The sequence below is a fragment of the Trematomus bernacchii genome, unplaced genomic scaffold (assembly GCF_902827165.1).
Source record: "Trematomus bernacchii unplaced genomic scaffold, fTreBer1.1, whole genome shotgun sequence".
NCBI classification, from domain to species: domain Eukaryota; kingdom Metazoa; phylum Chordata; class Actinopteri; order Perciformes; family Nototheniidae; genus Trematomus; species Trematomus bernacchii.
The window spans coordinates 22,739,404-22,759,992 of NW_022987564.1; the positions used below are offsets into that span (position 1 = coordinate 22,739,404).

Below are 20,589 nucleotides of genomic sequence, written 5' to 3' on the forward strand. Positions count from 1 at the left end.
GGAGCCGCTCTGATCAAGTCAGAAGAGGGGGAGAAAAATAGATCTCCGTCCTCCGTGTTTTATTATATTATTATAGGCCTATAGAGTCGTTATTCATTTGTTTTAAAGCTCAATAAATAACAAAGAAGACCTTTGACCGGCACTTTTCTAATTTTGTCCGGAAGATTTAAACTTTAACGGACATCTTGACCGGCGAAAGAAAACCTAACTGAAACTCTGCCGCACGGTCCCCTCGTTCCTTGGAAGAGGCGGAGAGGTGGGTGTTTGTCATCTGCTGGTGGACTAACCGGAGAGAATTACAGTGCTTGCCTCGACGGGGAGGGATTGCATTGAATTAAAGCAGCGGGAGCAAACGCTTGCCTCGGGGAGGGAGGAAAAAAGCCACAGCGGAGAATAAAGAGAAGGGTAACCATGGTAACCATGCGCGGGAAGTCTTCTTCGCTGCTTTTGTGGCAGACTACAGCGCCACTTACAGGCCTGGCATATGTACTACAGCGTCTCCAGCGCTTTCGAGCGGCAATGGCCGGCCGTGGCCCAACCCCACATTCCCCTGATAGGTGGAGAGTTGGCCCAATAGCTGTAGCGCCACCGTCCTGACGTCAGGACAGTGTTCAAATCTGGATCAGTTTTTATCAGATCCGTTGCAGCCCCTTTTTTAGAGATTTGGGTATGGAGGAAAATAGAGAGGGTTGTGTTTTCTGACACTTGGTGAGTTCCCTGGAACACCGGGGACACATATTCATGTATAAAAGACGTACAAAAGTGCATTTTGCATGATAGGTCCCCTTTAATGTAAACTTGAATAATGTACTTCATTTGAATGTAATAATTATGTTGGTTGTTGTTTGTGGAAGCGCCAGTGAATGAGCCTCATTAACTGAGTTTTAAACATCACTTTAAATGGAAGATCCCCATAGGCCCCGCCCACTCGATCGGATCGGCGATTGGTATCGGCCAATACTGATTCCGGCGATCGGCCCCAAAATTGGCGATCGGAGCATCCCTACTTATCAACATACATGTGTGTATGTATGTATGTATGATACCCCATAATAGGCTTAGATGACTTGAGGTCTGCATCGTTATCAAACATGTGTAATATGTATTTAATCCATATACAAGTAAAAAAACAACCTTTGGTTTTAGGGGGAGTCACGTGAGGGAAGTACAGAAATATCACATTTCCTGAAAAAACATGTGACTAACCTGAAGACAATGAATACACAATAATCATGCCGTTACAGCCTGAATTTACATACAACTTTTAATAAAATATTTACAGACCACTACAGTTGAATTCATCTGTTAACTAGTTTCACTAAACGAATAACTCGTCATCATCCAACTCTAGGATTAATTATTAGCTAAATCATGTTTGGCATGTTTGAACCATATAAGGACTCATAGGCACTTTCAATAAAATAAATCACCAACTTATCATTTGCTATTTCCATAGACACAACCTAGGATATGGCTATCTGTGCAACACCTAGTATCGTAGATACCTAGAATACATAGAATACTCTGAGAGGTAAGGCCTCCAGGTCCATGGTAACTGGAAGAAATTGATGTTAGAAAGTTGTATCACTCTTATAATGAAGTGATAGAATTGGAATCTCAAAAAGGAAATAGCTATTTCAAAGTTCCAGAGTGAAGAATTGAAGATGACAGAAACAGTATTTTATAATTCTAACTATGTTTCCATTAGTGTATAATCCCCTGTCACTAAGAATGGTTGTGTGTTCATTATCTACATAGTTTTGTATTAACAGATTGACACACACTTCCAATGCAGCTGAAACTACAGGTCCTAGTGTAACAGTACATTGATTTATAGATGTTTCATGCAAATATCTTGCAACAAGCTTCACAAATGGAAAGTGTGTCAGTTACATCGTAAAGGAAAATATTTAAGCAGTTTGCTCGGACCAAACCAGATCAATATGACCAACAAAAAAACTATATTTTAAGGCCAAATTAAAACCAGTCAGTATTATTAATCTGTTAAAAATAATCACTTATTAATATCTGTGAAGCCCGACAATACTCCCAACATACTGCACGTGTTTATGACCTCATCAGTAAATATCTAGTCAATATATACAGCTGAGGCTGCTCAATAAGGCAATGCAAATGTCGTATTTGGCCATATTATTTTAAATACAAATACTTATCTATTAATAGAAGATAAGGCTTTATGTTTGTATTCCATTTGTAGGGTTATCCAGATGGTGCTTTATAGTAACTTATTGTATTCCTTCTGTTTTTGATATCGTTTTGATCAACATTACTCCTGAATTTGATTGCCGAGACAGATTAAGAAACACGAGCAGACAAAGGAAACAAAGCCTATTTAAACTGATAGAAATGATGACCAAAGCTACAACAAAACATCTAGTTATGACACACTGGATTTACCGTTCAAACAAGAGGCACATTTATCCATCCCTAAAGTAAAAACCAGCTGAAACATAGAGCAGCCTTTTTGAAATGCACTGTAGGGACCAAACGCATGTATTAAGCATGTGTTCTCAGTGTTTCTACAACGATTAGTAGTTGTCCTCAGCCTGCTGTTTGTTTCATGCACTTTTGTTCACATTTCTGTATGAGGAGCAACAGACTGGATCAGTGTGAGGGTGGGGGGGTGGGGGGGGGTAGAGATGTATGGGTGCTGTCTACCCCCTCTAATGTCCTCTCTGATCCTCACTATGAGCTCGTCATGATGCCCCCTCCTCTCATCATACACTGATGCTCCTGCTGTGCTGCTTGATGAGGCTGTCCTGCTTCACTTTGCCCACGGCCTCCTTCTCCTGCTGTGGCCCCCCCTGTCTCTGCCCCTCCTGTCTCTGCCCCCCCGCTGACCGGCTCCTCATTCCGCTTCCTGTCTCGCTCCCACTCCCCCCCCGGCACGCTCCCGGCGTCGCTCATGTCCCCCAGGTGCTCCACAGAGTCACACTTCTCCAGGTCCGAGGCGATGGTCTGCAGGCTGATGACGGACATGCATTCTGAGGGTGGGCGCCCCCCCCCCTGCCGCTCCCTCTGGCCCCAGCCACTCTCTCGGTGCCTCTCCACCCACAGACGGGTTTTCTCTCCGTCTGCCCAGGTGCTCTCCATTCCCCCCACGGCCCTGACCTCGGCCTCGGCCCCCACAGGAGAGCTGCGGCCCCCGCACCCCGCCGGCCGGCCCCTCTGAGCGTGGATCTGCTCGCTGATCTGCTCCAGGTTCCGCAGGGCCACAGAGTAACGGGACTTCACTTTCGCCACGCGCTGCTCCAGCTCTACTACTCTGGCCTTGTGTTCCTGAAAAAAGGTGAACAGCAAGTTAGCAAGACACAGTCACACTTCTCTATTCTCAATTTTACTTGTATTTAAAGTCTGACTCCAGGCACGCTCTCAAGTATGGAAAAATACTCTGCTGTGTGTTATATTTTCTTTAACATGGGTTTTTACTTTTATTGTCATTACAGTACAGGTACTATGTAACAAAATGGTTTCTCTGCATTTGACCCATCCTAGTGTTAGGAGCAGTGGGCAAGCACCAAGATGGCAGCACGTTGATTTGTTTCTGTCTCTGTCTCTGTTAGTGTTTGTCTCATTCTCGTTTGTTTTTTTGGCATTGACTACCTCTTGTGCATACTGACATTTTATAATTTTTATTTAGCTTTTTAGACCTGTTTTTAAATTGGTCTGCTGCGCTTTTAAAACGTTTTAAAAGCTTTTAAAAGTGTTTGGGCTGTTTTGCGTCGTTTTGTGCTGGTGCCTCGCTGTGACTGGATTGTTTGCTCTCTGCCTGAGCTGTCGCTCTTTCGGACTCTGGATTGCTGTCTGTCCTGCCGTGCTGTCGGGGGCTGATCGACCTGAGCTGCTGGTCGACCTGAGCTGCTGGTCGACCTGAGCTGCGGATCCTGAATTGGGTGTGTTGCAGCTCAATGTTGCCTAAGGCTACCCTTATGTTCGCTTTTTTCCTGGGATTAATTGTCAGCCCGCATGTCGGCAAAACTGACGGATTGCCTCCCAGCGATGCCTCTGTTCACTTCGGACATTCGGATGGTGGAACCTCTGGAGCGCTGACTCCATCGGATAGTTTTTACCAAAAGCTGACGTTTCATGGCACGAAATGCGCTCTCCCGTATGCCCTTTTGACTCTGGACTCGCTAATATCGAAGGATCGGAGCAGCCCCACCCCTCTGAGGAGTGACGCGTCCAGAGCACATGTGAAAAAATCATCTTCCAGACTGTTAATATTGTTACTGCTATTACTCTCTGGTAACGTTAACATTAACCCTGGTCCTGAGTGTTTCTCTGCTTCCTTGCATCATTTGCCAACTCCGAATGAGTTTAGCTGTAGGCAAGGATTGGGTTTTCTGCATGTTAATGCTAGAAGCCTAGTGCCCAAATTAGATGTTTTCAAGACCTGGTTTTTAGTTGCTAAGCCTGATATTGTTGTAGTTTCTGAAACCTGGTTAAAACCCTCGCTCACTGACACTGTTATTCAGATTGATGGATATAATGTATTCAGAGCTGATCGTAAGGGCAGAGCTGGTGGTGTTGCAATATACACTGCTGAGAAACTACAGTGCTCTGTCCTTCACTCAATTTCAATTCCAAGGCAATTTGAGTTGCGAGCAGTCCAAATAACTATAGCAAATGCTCCTCTCACTGTTATTGGCTGTTATAGGCCTCCATCGGCCATCATGGATGCAACTACTAGCCTTACTGAATTGTTGTCTAAGTTTTCTTCTGAAATCATTTTATTGGGTGATTTAAATTGGGACTGGTTAAGTGATAAATCTTCACAGTTTAAGCAGGTTTGTGATTCTTTGAACTTAACTCAGCTTATTGATAGTCCCACTAGAATAAACCCTGCCAAACCCAATAACGATACCCTTATAGATGTCATTCTAACAAATGCAGCTCATAAGTATGTGTCTGTTGGTGTTTTTCCTAATGATATCAGTGACCATTGCACTATCGCTTGCGTTAGGAGCACTAAGTTGCCCAAAGCCAAGGGCCTTATTGTGCTCAGGCGCTGCTTCAAACACTTCTCTGAGCAGGCTTTCCTACACGATCTGGCGGAGGTTAAATGGCACTTCACAGCGTTAATTCCATCTGTCGATGTTGCCGTCCAATTTTTATTATAATAATAATAATAATAAATGGAATTTATAAAGCGCCTTTCACGGGACCCAAGGTCACTGTACATGGTGGACAGACAAAACAAAACAGACAATGAGGAGCGAACAAAACAAAAAAAATAAAGGAAGCCAGGGGACCAGGAAAGGACTAGGGTCCGAAGGCCACGGTGAACAGGTGCGCTTTCAGTGAGGATTTGAAGATGTCCAGTGAGGCAGCGTTCCAGATCTCGGCAGGAAGTGCATTCCAGAGGGTGAGGGCCGCAATTGATCACTTTTTATCGATTATTAATAGACATGCCCCCCTTAGAAAATTCAGAGTTAAGAATAGGAACACTCCATGGTTTACTAGAGAACTATCTGATCTCATTCATGATCGCAATAAGCAATGGTCCTTAGCTAGAAAGTCTAACACTAGTGATGACTGGCTTCTTTTTCGTGTCCTCAGAAATAAATGTTCAGCCCTTATTAAAAAAGCTAAAGCTGATTACTATCTGAGCTTAACCACTGATTGTTTTAATGACCATTCTAAGTTCTGGAAAACAATTAAATCACTTCAGAACAAGAAGGTTTCTAGTTTCCCACAAAAACTGAAGGTCAGTGATTCTTTTATTTCAGATTCAGATGGTATGTCTAATGCCTTTAATGCTCAGTTCAAAAAGGCTGGTCACATTTTTGATGAGCAAAGTCATGACTCTCTAAATGGTCGTACTCACAGCCATAGTCAAGAGATGAACTCCCCTGTTTTTGATTTAGCTTATTTCTCGGTCTCTGAAGTCTTACAGGGTTTGCACTCGATTGATCCTAAAAAGTCTGCCGGGCCTGACGGCCTCGATCCGTTCTTTTTAAAAATTGCAGCTCAGATTAAAGTACAACCAGTAACTGATCTTTTTAATCTCTCCCTGTCCACTCACACACTGCCAGCTGTGTGGAAGCAAGCTCTGGTATCGCCCCTCTTGAAAGCTGGTGATCCCACGGAGTTGAATAACTATCGTCCTATCTCAAATCTTTCTGTGTTATCAAAGATTCTTGAGTCCCTTGTTTCTACTCAGCTAAAACTTTTTGAAATTCACACAACATCCTTAACCCTATGCAATCTGGATTCAGATCAAAGCACAGTACTGTGACTGCCAGTCTGAAAGTCTTAGACGATATTAAGGCTGCTTTGGATAAGAAATCGGTTTGTGTTGCATTGTTTATTGACCTAGCCAAAGCATTTGACACTGTAGATCACCACATTATGTCTAATGTTATGTTGGTGTCTCGTTTCGGTCATAATGCCATTTGCTGGTTTCAGAGTTATCTAACCGACCGTACTCAATGCGTCAGGTTGGGTAGTACTGTCTCTGACCCTGTCACCTTGGAGAAGGGAGTTCCACAGGGCTCTATTTTGGAGCCCTTGCTCTTTTTATTATATGTAAACAATATTTGTAATCAGATGCAATTTTCTACCTATCATATCAAATCAAATCAAATCAGGTTTTATTTATATAGCACATTTAAAAGCGATTTTTGGTCGAGCCAAAGTGCTGTACATGTAATAAAAACACAATTACTACAAACACAGTAAACGACAATAAATTACAACAGATATATCTTAAAAACAAAATAAAAATAAAACACACAAAAGTCAGGAGTCGTGCTCCGCTCTAACTAGAAAGCCAGAGAGAAGAAGTGTGTTTTTAGTTTAGATTTAAAAACCCCTAGGGTCTGGGCCGACCTCACATGGAGGGGCAGAGTGTTCCATCGAGTATCATATGTATGCTGATGACACTATTGTATATTCATGTGCTCCTTCTCTGGATATGGCCATTTCCAATTTAAAATCTGATTTTATCACGCTGCAGCATGCGCTTCTTGATTCCAAACTGCTATTGAACAGTAAGAAAACCAAAGCAATGCTTTTTGCTCCCAAGTCAGCGTCCTCCTCTTGCCTCTCCATTGACACCCTTGATGGCGATTCTGTTGAGTTTGTTGAAACCTACAAATATCTGGGCTTTTGGTTGGACAGTAATCTGAACTTGAAACACCATATTGAAGTTCTAATAAAGAAATTGAAATTCACTCTTGGCTTCCTTTACAGACTTAAACGTTGTTTTTCAATTTCATCCCGTAAAAGGTTGGTCTCTGGCTAATTCCTGTCCCAGCTGGACTACGGTGATACCATTTATAGATTTGCCTGTCCCACTGTTTTGGCCAAACTTGACCCACTTTACCATGCTGCACTGCGTTATATATCAAATGCACCCTATAGGACTCATCATTGCACACTGTATAGCCTAACTGGATGGTCCTCACTTACTATGCGTAGGATGCAGCATTGGCTTTTATTAATGTATAAAGCCATTTTAGGTAAGCTTCCACTCTACATATGTGTCAGATTTGCCCCAGTGTGTGACTCTTACAACCTCAGATCCAGTGCCTGGATACGGTTCCAGGTACCTGCTGTACGGACTGAGGCTGGAAAAAGGAGTCTTTCTTATTATGGATCCTTGGTCTTGGAATGACCTTCAATCACGCCTTAAACTGAGGGCACTTGTCTCTATAGCATGTTTTAAATTGAAGTTGTCTGAAGTCCTCACCACCAGCTGCTCTTGCAGTAATAAGTAGTGTACCTTTCTTACTGTCCTAATGTGCACAATGTAGTGACTGCTTTTTCGTCTTTTGTTTCCTTAGTTATGTTCTCTGTATTTTATATGTTTGTGTTATGTGTAATGTGTAATGTTGCTGCCTTCTTGGCCAGTTCAGCATTGTAAATGAGATTTTATCTCAATGCTTTTTTATCTGGTTAAATACAATTTTTTTAATTATGAACGGCGCCCGGGGAGCAGTGTCTTGCTCAGGGACACCTCGGTTGCACTTGGTCTTGCCGGGACTTGAACTTGTGACCTTCCAGTTGCCAAGCCAAGTCCCTATGGACTTCGCCACCACCGCCCTACAGAGGCCAACAGGTGCAAACTCGCTACGACGGCCCAAAACAATTCCATTGGTAAAAACGCACTGCAGCTTCAGAAACGATGCAAATATAAAAACACAAATGTCACCGACTTGACAACACATGCAGCATTTAGAAAACATTCACCAACTTGAGGAATCATGCGCATCAGTTACTAAAAGCAGTGTAAAAACCAAACGCTGCAAATAAAAGACCGGAGAACTTGGTGACCATCAGGATTATACATTTGGACAACTGTCTCTGTTTTTTAACAATGTGATCACATGACTCCTTCTGGTATTATTGCAGATTTGCTGTAAGCTAGCTAGCTAACCTAGTAATTTTACATATACTGGTAAACACACAGTTAAGAGACAGACTAACTCTGCAACAGAGACAGTTGTTCAGCTTCATAACCCTGAACGTCACCAAGCGCTCCGTCCCAGCTGTGTGCGTCACTTTTTAGTGTCCCCTGGTTTCCATTTTGAGCTTCTTTCAGCGTTTTGTCTTTGCAGCGATTTAACCTTTCAATTTAGTTAACACTTTTTGAAGTTGTTGGTAACTGTTTTCTTAATGTGTTGGTGAAGATGTTTTTTCTCAATGCTGCATGTGTCAAGTTGTTGAAGATGTTTCTCCATTTTCATGTGTTTTGGCACATTTGTGTTTTTATATTTGCTTTGTTGCTGAAGTTGCCGCGCGTTTCTCTTAATGTAAATGTTTTGGGCCGTTGTAGCGCGTTTTGCACCTGTCCGCCACCGTAGGTTTCCCTTTGGAATTGTGATATTAAAAGGTGATTGAAATGTAACCTTTGACAAATTAACATTGGAAGAGTAACAAACTGACCCGGGGTTTTTAGGTCACCGTCTTGTGGAAATCACCTTCAGTGTATGTATAGGTCTTTTGTTTTAGTGTTTTTACTAAAATATAATATTTCGTTTGATGCATTTATCTCATCCCTCTGTAGAAAACCACTGATTGCAACAACAACAACCAGGGTTCCTGCAGGTTTCACCAACTCAAATTTAAGACTTTTTAAGACCACTTTGAATAGAATTTAAGACCTATTTCACGGCAAGAAAGTATGAAAAATTGCTATGAAAGAAGAAATACGTACATGAAATGTATTCATGTTCAACATAAGAACGATGACTGAACATAACAGCATAACAGTACACAGAACTGTGTTAGCGTGTTAGACAAAAAGTGTGTGTGTGTGTGTGTGTGTGTGTGTGTGTGTGTGTGTGTGTGTGTGTGTGTGTGTGTGCTAGATCGTATACCTCCTGGGTTTTAGGCGGCGGAAGTGACGTGATCGTGGATGAGAAGTCGGCAACTTTTGTATTAAAAGTTTAACGTTTACCCTAAATAGAGGAGAGTTCCGCTCACGCACGTCTTGTCACAAATATGAGGTTCATTAACGAATAATGAGATCATACTCTATAACAACATTAAAATGTGTGAAATATACTTACATTACAATAATAATGGTTTGATTATTAAATAATAACTTACAGTTCTTATTTGTGTTGCATTTGTGGATAAAACCCAAAGAACATTTAGGATATATATAAATACTGGTCAGATATCCACCAGATCTTTTAGTGATTTTTGTCTCTCTTGGAGAAATGTAATTGCAACATCAAATACAAAAGTTAATCTGAAACAAACTCAAATACCATAATGAAATTAATCCACAAATTATGATTGTTATTGTAACTTAAAGGTGGGGTAGGTAATTTCGGAGAAACCAGCTCGAGTGCGTAGAATTTGAGAATACACAACCGGAGAAAATCTGCCACTTCCTTATAGAGCCCCTCCTCCAACACACACGAACGCGCACATGACCAATGAGGGCACGAGATAAGTTTGTGCACAGATGGAAGGCTGACAGGCAGGTAGGCCATCCAGTTATTTTAGCCGGGCCGGCTAAAATGATTGGTCGTACTTTTTACAGTACTACAGCTTCCACAGATGACATTTTTTTATGGATTTTTTGTCAAAGCACTTAAGATATTCATTGCTATCGGGATGTTAAGAGCATTCCATGGAATATAACAAAAAGTGTATCTCGAGCCGGTTTCTCAAACTTACCTACCCCACCTTTAAGACCTTTTTAAGGCTTTAAATTCAGATTATCAAATGTAAGACTTTGTAAGACCCCGCGGGAACCCCGAACAACACAATATAAGAAACACTTCAAAGGGACTGGAAGCATTTCCACTCTTTCTCTCTTATTGAGAAATTCTGGGTTGGTGATAGGAAACAACAGCTTACAAATACCCGCTGTGTCAGCAAATTGAACAGCTGAGGATGCCACAGGCCTTAACAACTGGTAAGATAGAACTATATATGAAAAACAGATAAACATCAGCAGGTAACCCTCAAAGCTCTCCACAATCTGCTCTGTGTTTCCTATCTAGCCCATATTTTGGTTCCAATCTCTCAACTTGACTCTCACAAAGTTTTATTGGAAACTGGAAGCAACTGGAAGTATCTGCAAAGCTGCGGGCAAAATGTTAGATTTTCAGAATTAAAATGAAAGTCAGTGAAGGTTGAATGCTTTCACCAGCAGTTTCTAATGCCTCAGATCCACAAATGTGTGCATGTTAAGATAATGATATCCTCTGTGACACATTTTGCAGACTCTGCAGCTAGAACTAGCCACAGGTAAAGTACATCAGCAAAAAAGCTGCTGAGTCATGTGCAGTCCCAACTGATTCATGGTCAGAAAGGAACATGATCAGCTGCTGGCTTACCGTATGAACACATGGTGTGAGTGTGATGTTGTAACAAATGATAAATGCTCATGGCTGCTACACACCTCCAGAATGTGGTTGAACTGAGCCTTGAGTTCAAAGTAAGGCTTGGATTTGACGATGACCTTCTTCAGGGCTTTCTGCAGTGTCTGGACCCGGGCCTCGGCGTCCTGGCAGAGCTGCGTGACGCGCTGGTGCTCCCGCTCGCTGCGGAGCCGCTCCTCCTCCGCCTCGTTCACCTGAGGAACAGGAGATATGATATGATATTTATGTAAATTTCCCCTCTGTGGGGCGATTAAAGGTATTCTGATGACTGAGAGCAGGAACACGGCGGGATGACACAAACCCCACATTACATTCTGTAGCCCCGCCCCTTTCCCCACTTCCGGTTCAAACACAGTGTTGGTCCTTCCGGTTTAGCGCTAGCAGCATTGTAAACAATTCATTTTATTCAAGATCATTTACAGCTACACTGCGGTGATCGGATGGTTTCACAGCATCAATCCTCTGTTAGTGGCTGTGAGGATGACATATCAAAATGGCCCAAAATCTCATATGAGGGCATTTTTCATAATCTGTAGTGTCTTGTGGTGTCGAAGACCCCTGCTATGAGGAGCTACGAAGAGTATCAAATCATATCAGCCGGTCAGACTGCAGACTAAAGCTCATGTGGACAGTATTTAAGTTAACCTAGAGACAGTCTTGTAGTCGAGACGACCTTATCCGAGACCAAGACATTACCAAGACCGGAGAGTAGCAAGACCAAGACAAGATCATGACTTTAAAGAGGTCGAGACCAAGTCAAGACCAAGACTTTAAGAGGTCGAGACCAAGTCAAGACCAAGACCAAGGCAGGGCAAGACTGGAACCAGACTACTGTGAATCCAACCCTACATGATACATTTACAATACCATGTGTAAGATACCATAGTGAATTTGATCTGAAAGATCCACATCATCATCATAAAAAGACACACATACGTAAGATATAAATTCAACTTCATCGTATTTTTTCAAAGAGTTATCCTTTTCATATAAAAACAATAAAATAGTAAGAACATAATATAAAACATCCTAATATACATTTTACACACACACACATGCTTGTCTTTATTGCATTATGGGGGTACCTGACCAGACCATCCCTTTTGGGATCCACCCTTTCTGAAGATTGTACAGCACTGTAAAAAATCAGGCAGAATCCTGAAGTGGACTCATACAAAGATTTCACTTCAAATTATCAATCAGAGAAAGTAGAGGTCACTGACCGAACTATAAACCGTTTCATGGGGTCTTGTCAGGTACAGAGTTACAGGAGGGGTCCATATATATACGCTGTCTGGCTTTTAGTCATGCGTGGGCTCCAAAAATACACTGTCTGGTTTAAAACATTAGTGGGGTCACTTTGCACACTGTATTACTAAACTTACTTTAGGTAACAATGTAACACATTTGACTGTCAAAGTGAGGGCTATCAGGATGCAGAATGATTTTCACCTTTAGTGTCAACATGTAGCTTCTGTTAAGTGACACAATTATATTGAATTCCAATGTACTGATAGCATTTTAATTAATATTTAAGCTATTATAGTAATGTTTTTTATTAGTCTAGTATTTACCCACTGTGACACTGGCACGTACACAGGCGGTTGGTGCCCCAGAAATGTCCCCATCTTTAGTGAAACATTTCCACTATCCCTCGTTCAGACATTGGGTTCCTTCATCAGGGATGTCTGGACTCGTGAATGAGACTCACAGTACATTTAATGAAATTGCATCAGTTTCCTTCTTTTTAAATAAAGAGGGGTTTGTGTTCTAAGTGTTAATTATTGAAGCCATATAAGTCATGCTTATAAGGCTATTCTGCTTAAAGGGCCCATGTCATGCTTTTCCGGTTATTACCCGTCCCCTTGTGTGTTATGAAGGTTTTTATGCATGTAAACGGTGTGCAGAGTCAAAACCCTCAAAGTACACAAAGTACCTGTCGCGAGTAAAACTTTAACACAGAAAATACCTCCCCAAAACGCCTCGTTGGAGATACGTCACTGCCCATTTGAGTCTTCCATTTAGTTTGGGATACGGCATGATGTCATGCCGTACCCGGAACGAAATGGACCAATCCGGAAGAGCTATGGCCACACCCAGCGGCGCTGGCCGCACCCTCTGCCAGCCTAACATTTACTGTTGGAAGCTCTGGTTCAGTTCACAATCGATCCAGTCATGCCAATGCCAAGGACCTGTTTCCTGAAATGTGAGGAGAAATCTGAGCTGTTTGTCCTACCGACAGAAGAACCACGACGAAGTCAGTGGTTGAAATTTCTGTTTAACACTGTTCCTTCAGAGGTTCGAAGAACGTTACTGTGTGCGCGGCATTTCACAGACGAAAGCTTCCAAAACATTGCCCAGTTTGAGGCCAGATATGCACAGCATTTGAAACTGAAGGACGATGCTATTCCTAGTTTGTTTGGACAGTTTGGAGCAGGGGAAGATTCGGGTACACAACCTGTAAGTTTGCATTGTTATTTGTGTATTTATCAAACAAGGTATCTACCACGACTGTTTAAATGTGTAAACGTGTGTCGGACTGCTAGCGTTTCCATATATCAACTCTAATATCAGCAGATGGCCTTACATACATGTATCTCATAGCAGGAGAATGTCTGCATTCACACACGAAATACTCATAGACAGTATACTCCGGGTGATTTACCGTACAGTCAGTCGCGAAACGTAATTACATTATAGCTGGCGTTCCTAGCGTGTATGCTACCGAGCTAAACAACGGAGCTCGACATGAGTTTGCTCGGGAAAACATTGTTGTTATGCCAGTTACAATGAATGTAGCAGACTACCCGTATAAGATTGCAATTGTAAACATGTTCTTGATAGCCTAATATGAACCACTATCTGTTGTTCATAGTATAGTATAGTATAGTAGCCTATAGCATATTACACTGAACAACTAGCAAACGTAGGTTAGCATTGTAATCCAGCTGGCAAGCTGACGAACATAAAACGACTAAGTTTCAATAATATTTTGTGATTGGCACTTCATTTCGTTAGGAATGTCTCCCAAACAAGGTATCTACCACGACTGTTTAAATGTGTAAACGTGTGTCGGACTGCTAAGCCATTGACACAGTGCTAACTGTGCTAACTAAGTTGCTAGCGTTTTCATATATCAACTCTAATATCAGCAGATGGCCTTACACACATGTATCTCATAGCAGGAGAATGTCTGCATTCACACACGAAATACTCATAGACAGTATACTCCGGGTGATTTACCGTACGGTCAGTACATTATAGTTGGCGTTCCTGGCGTGTATGCTACCAAGCTACCGTTCATAGCGTGTATGCTACATAGCTAAACCACTAGGCTACCTAGAGCTAGACATGCTAGGGAAAACATTGTTTTCATGCCAGCTACAATGAATGACCGAACGTAGCAGACTACCCGTATAAGATTGCAATTGTAAACATGTTCTTGCTAGCCTAGACCAGCGCCATATAGAGAGATCTATCTATATGGCGCTGGCCTAGACTAGCTGTTGTTCATAGTAGATTGGCATATTACACTGAACAACTAGCAAATGTAGGTTAGCATATTAGCTGGCAAGCTAACTGTGTTGATTAGATAGATAGATTAGATAGATACACACTCCTACCACAACTACTACTAATGAATCTAAAACTAAGTTTCTCTAATATTTTGTGATTTGCATTTGATTTCGTCCAGCCAGATCAGGAAACTCCTGGCGTATCTGGCGGACAACACACACACGGGATGACCCACTCTGATGCCTCGTCCTAAAAAGCCCCGGCAGCCGCTTACAAAGCTGCGATAGGCAAGATGCCGAAAACGCCTATAAGGGGAGGAATGGATGATATACAGTGTATATATGTATATTTACGCATGTTCATTTTGTACATTTCTAAAAATAAAGTTTGATGGAAATACTTAGTAGGCCTATCCTTTCTTCCCTGAATTATTTGCTCCTATAACATATCATTCATATATAGCAAACCATGATTTGATTTCTCATCAAACAGTAGTAGTTTATTACAGGTAAAAATAACTTACTCTTCTATAACAACAGTTGTAGGTACAGTTCGGTTAGTTAGCGTATAAAATATACGGCTGTACCGACGCCATTATAAGACTGTTGTTCCGCTGAGAGCGAGCCGAAAAAAGCATCATCTGTGGAAGCCGTAGCACTGTAAAAAGCACGACCAATCATTTTAGCCGGCCCGGCTAAAATAACTGGATGGCCTACCTGCCTGTCAGCCTTCCATCTGTGCACAAACTTATCTCGTGCCCTCATTGGTCATGTGCGCGTTCGTGTGTGTTGGAGGAGGGGCTCTGTAAGGAAGTCTGAAGGAAGTGGCAGATTGTTTTTGGCTGCGTACTTTCAAATTCTAGCGCACTCGAGCTGGTTTCTCCAAAATTACCTACCCCACCTTTAAGTTGTGTTTGCTGTAAATATTTTTTTGTTTTGCAAACACTTTTTGCATCCACAAAGAAATCTATTTTAAAAAAGATAACATGATATCTCAATGTATATCAGGACCTCAGGTCTTCAGGTCCTGCTCTCTGTGAGCTCCAGCTGCACCTCTCTGTGAGCTCCAGCTGCACCTCTCTGGGCTGCAGAGCTGGCCTGACTCCTCCACACTGATCAGATCATACAGAAGCTATATCCTCTATATGAGAGGATGTCAGTCTTCTCCTCTCACACAGACACACACACACACACTCCCTCTCTGCCTCTCAGTGTGTGCTCTCCAGAGTAAATATATTAAAACAACAATAGAAATAAATCACCAGAATGTACAACATTAAAACATAGACAAATATTTACATTGAGTTTAATTTGACAAAAATTATCTGAAAAAAATATGTATATATTTGCACTATTTGTATACAAATGCAAAGCTGTGCAGAAATTAAAAGAGGTAGCTTTGTGTAGAAATGTGGACATATTCAGAGGGTTGTACAGTACTGTATTAAATGAACAAGCTGTTATTGTTTGCAGTGTGCCTTAAAGGTCCCATGTCATGCTTTTCTGGTTATTACCCGTCCCCTTGTGTGTTATGTAGCTTTTTCTGCACGGTCTGCAGAGTCACAAACCCTCAAAGTACACCCTGTAGCGAGTAAAACTCTAACACAGAAAAGACCTGTCTATGCTGCCCCAGAACGCCTCGTTGGAGATTTTCTTTTTCAATTTTGTTCAACAAGCCATTTAGGACAGAGAGTGAATACACATACTATACAGAGATGCTGTATGAGAAACCAATGAGATTTTGGAAAATTGCACAATATAAATCTATTTTAGTATACCTCAACAATGGAATTATGATCAGTAGAAATGGCCATGACATGGGACCTTTAAAGTACATTTACTTTCACTATTTTAAATGACTACTTATTATATTTAATTTCTTGTTATTATATTTAATTACTTGTATTTCATTTAATTAAATTACTACTTTTTTACTTATCATATTTATGAATTATGTATTATATTCTTATTACGTGTGCTTGCCTTTTTGTTTTATATGCAAGTCTACTCTTTTTCAATGTGTCTTTGATCTGCTCTGTATCTTTGCAGTGAATGTACTTGCTGGAGGACACAAAGGGTTTCTGATTCTCTTTTAAAGTCAATCTGTAGATCTTTCTCACAGCCCTCTTTTTAGTGTTCTCATAGAACACATGAACACTCCAGAGTGTGGGAGAGGTGGGGGGGGGGGTGTACCTTAGCGGTGGCGTGGTTCAGCATCTCCTGCCAGGTGGGGTCCAGCGTGTTCCTGTCCGCCTGCAGACCCTGCTCCGCCACATACACCATCTCTCTGGCTGCAGTGTGCATGGACACGGCCCGCTCATACCTCAGAGCGGCTTTCTGCGTCTCCTGCTGAGCCTGGGGGGGGGCACAGCAGCAGATAAACACTAGGCTGGGGGGGTCAAAGATTACATGGAACTGGATCACCTCATCAGGGTACAAAAAAGGTTACTGTGTTCCCTTACAGTTACATGGAAAAACCAGATAACTGTAACATATCTAGAAATTGGGGATTACCATCAGCATTACAGTGTTAGTAACAAACTAAAAAGAGCATCTAGTGTTTGTTGTAAAGGATCAGATGTTCTCTCTTCTCTGGAAGCTGTACTGTTCTGTAGGATAATACTTTAAGTGTCAGCTCCGATTTTATTTCTGCTTTTTGAAACTGTAGTATGTGCTCATGTGTTTCAGTGTTGGTGTATGGGCTGCTGCCTGAATCTGCTGAGTGACAGGTAGCTTTTCATATCAATAAGATATTTTCTGATCCTAAATATCATGGTTTCTTCTTTCCTACGGTCACATTGTTTTGTTGTCTGACATAATACACATTAGTAAAACACATCTTATTGATATTTATTTTCTCTTGTATTTAATGGATGTAATCCGAAAGTAGCATAAAGTAATCCTGTTACCTTACTTTTTATTATATTTGTATTAAAATACTGATTACACTTTTTTTCCAGGTAGCTGTAGTAATTGTGACAGAATATATTTGAGTAACCCTCCCATTCTAACCGATCATAATATATACTGCTTTTATATAAAGGGTGCATTTATTTAAAGGCAGCAAACAGAGTGGAGCTGGTTCTTTAATCCTCAGGCTGACATCCCAAGCTACTATAACAATTGTACAATTGATGGACTATTTAAAAGTAAAGTACCAACTGTAAAAGTAGTCATTGTGCAGATTGGTCCATTTCAGAATAATATATATGATATGTTTTATAATGATTGATCATGAAAGTGTTCTCAAAGCTGGTAAAGGTGCAGCTAGTTTGAATGACTTTGTATACTGCAGGGTAGCTTGTGGATTTACTCCAGGTGGAACTAAAGTCTGATTTAACACTTGATTATATTTCACATCATTCATCCACATCTGTAAAGTAACTAAAGGGATTAAATACATGTAGTGGAGTAAAGGTACAATAGTAATCACTAAATTCTAGTGGGGTAAAATTACAAAGTAGCAAAACATTGAAATACTCAAGTAAATTACAAGTCGAAATTGTACTTAAGTACGGTACTTGAGTAAATGTACTTAGTGACTTCACACCACTGTGCTTACACCTCCATGTCAATGAGGTGCATTGTTATTCAAGATAATTCATTCCACACATGCACCTCAGTGAGCGAGGCCTGCAGGAAGGAGCGTCAGTGTTAGCTTAAGGGAAGTTGTTAAAGTCAAGGTTACTCTAACCACACGGGAAGGTCTGCTGGATGGATGGAAACCAAAAGAAAGTAAGGTCGCTGCTGAAAGATGAATGACTGCATCACTGTGGAGGAGGGATACAGAGTCTGGAATGATAGGCTTCTCAAATACATTGTGGTGTAAGTGGAAATTGTGAGAGAAATGCAGGCAGCCATCCAATTATTGCTTTCAATTAGAAGTTTTACTCGCAATTTACAATAGTTTAATTACAGTTTCAAATGACTTGTCACAACATGAACAGCCACTTCAGGGAGTCGATTATATTCCATTACAGACGACTCATTCACTGTCAGCCACGCTTACTGACAAAGAAACCAATTATCTTCATATGCATTACCATTGTCCAGTGACTATGTAATGTTAAGACAACATGCTAACTTTGCGGAGAAAAAGTCTCATATATTAATGATATTTCATACGGAAGAGGATAAATACATTTAAAAATGAAAATGAAAAACTAAAAATACTTCTGGGGGAATATAAAGAGAGCTGCATTGTTGCAGGACAGTTTGTCTCTGCCTGCCACAGTCTGAGGGAATCGGAATGAGCAGATACACCAGGTCTCACATCTTATATATCTTATATATATATATATATCATATTCTATTTTGTATTAATGTATTATATGAAAAAACATAATATGGCCCCTTTATCACACCGTATAAACAGTATTTCCAACTCTGATTAATCAATGTAACAAATTATGTGTTTATAGAAATTGGTCCTTGTGCACGTGTACTTTTCAAATTATATTAATTTAGGTTTTGGAATCTTCCTGTCATTCAATCCATAACCACATGCTGTGTTTAGGTTCTAGTGCACATACAGTACCTCTACATTGAGATCAGCACCCTGGACAGCGACTGTGATGACTCATTGCTGTTTTGGTAGTTTCAAAAGGAAATGTGAAGAAAAGGGATAATATGTGCTGAGTTAGGACTAGTATTTAATTTAGAACTTGATTTAGGTTTATTAGATTTCAAAATGTATTAGATTTTTTGAGTTTGTGTATAGGTGTTACTATAAAAAAGATAATTCAGTATATTTTTTGTCATGTCTGTTTCTTTTTTCTGTATGCATAGCAATTTGAGGTTTCAACTTGTACTACATGTGTTGTGTACAGCTACCAATGTTACAAGTGTCCTTCTTGTCTATTGCAAGGTTAGTTGAAAAACAAAGTCCCCATGCGACTGTGCAGTCTGCAAGAAACAGACTGAGTGTCCTCAGGGTTCAGAGCAGAAATGTGTAGATGGCATTTGAATACAGTATGGGCACATGCAGCTACCAAACACACCTCTTTGGCCAGTCTGCGGGCTTCATAGTAGGGCCGTGCTTTCTCGATGCAGGCACCGAGCTGGGAGCCCTGAGCATTGAGCCTCCTGGCAGAATCAGTGAGGATCCTCCTGTAGCTGGACCTGGCCTCCTGCAGGGAACACACACACAGACAACACACCACATGTCACATTCAGGTTGTAAATACAGCACTACAATAAACAGTCAATAAACAAACACTACACAAACAACTTCCTCACATCCAGCTGCAGCTCCAGCTTGTTGATCTCATCACTGGCTTGGTTAAGTTGCTCCAGCTCATCCTGGAACCAAAAGGGGAAATTAATATTAAAAACATATATAAAAACAGTACAGAGAAGCTGGACAGATGTAAACAAAGCAATGATTAGGAGTTCAGTGAGGGCACAGAGAGGCTGCCCATCCTGGGTACCAGCCTGTGAGAGGAGCAGGCTGGTGCAGTGTGTGCCCATGTTTATTACGCTTCGCTTAGTTAATATGCAGAAGGTTATTGATATAAAACTAGCTATTCTGTGAAAAAAAACGACAGTAGCCTATCTCTAATAGCTATGTCGGTAAAAATGATCACTGTGCAACATGCCTGAATTCTCGGGTCCAATTCCTCCTCATGTTTGCCGGCTTCTTCCTCCCCTCCGGTGTTTCTCTGGTGCTCCGGTTCGTTCTCACAGTCCGCTTCCATCTCCTCCGCAGGCTCTGCCTCCGCTCCGCTCCGCCTCAACATGCCGCCTCTCGCCTCTTCCCCCGGGGTCTCCTCCCGAGGACCGGTCGGTTCAGGGAACCCCGAGCCGTTCGGGATTTCACGCGACGTCCCTGGCTCCATTTGCGGCCTGTGTCCGGCTGCCGTTTAAATAGCGTTAGCCTCCTGGCTCAACACGGTGTTAGCGGTTAAGCCACTGGAAACATGCCATTTAAAAACTATGAATACTTTTAGCATTCAAATGTCACGCTGATCTTGATATATTAAAACCCTTACATGCTAATGCTAGCAAACACGTAGCCTGGCTGGTATAGGAGCTCGTGAGACTAACAGTGACACCCCGCAATTATCTTCTTGGGTGCTCTTATTCCGTTTACCCCCTTACACAATTTGATATTTTTGTTTTCATGTGTGGCTGTTTTTATGTGTGGCTGTTTTTATGTAGCGGCTACATTGTAGCCTACTAACTTATTTCGTAGATGTCAAATACAATTT

The 20,589-nt window shown here is 41.4% G+C and overlaps 1 protein-coding gene across 1 annotated transcript; it reads right to left on the minus strand.

Moving 5' to 3' along the window:
- Positions 1 to 1,255: 1,255 nt before the first annotated feature.
- Positions 1,256 to 20,360, minus strand: sh3bp5lb (SH3-binding domain protein 5-like, b). The gene is given in 7 exon segments (XM_034124346.1): positions 1,256 to 2,825; positions 2,827 to 3,300; positions 10,886 to 11,059; positions 16,574 to 16,735; positions 19,381 to 19,509; positions 19,619 to 19,681; positions 19,978 to 20,360. Coding segments are annotated over 7 exon segments (1,329 nt in total). The 5' UTR covers positions 20,218 to 20,360; the 3' UTR covers positions 1,256 to 2,738.
- Positions 20,361 to 20,589: the final 229 nt, after the last annotated feature.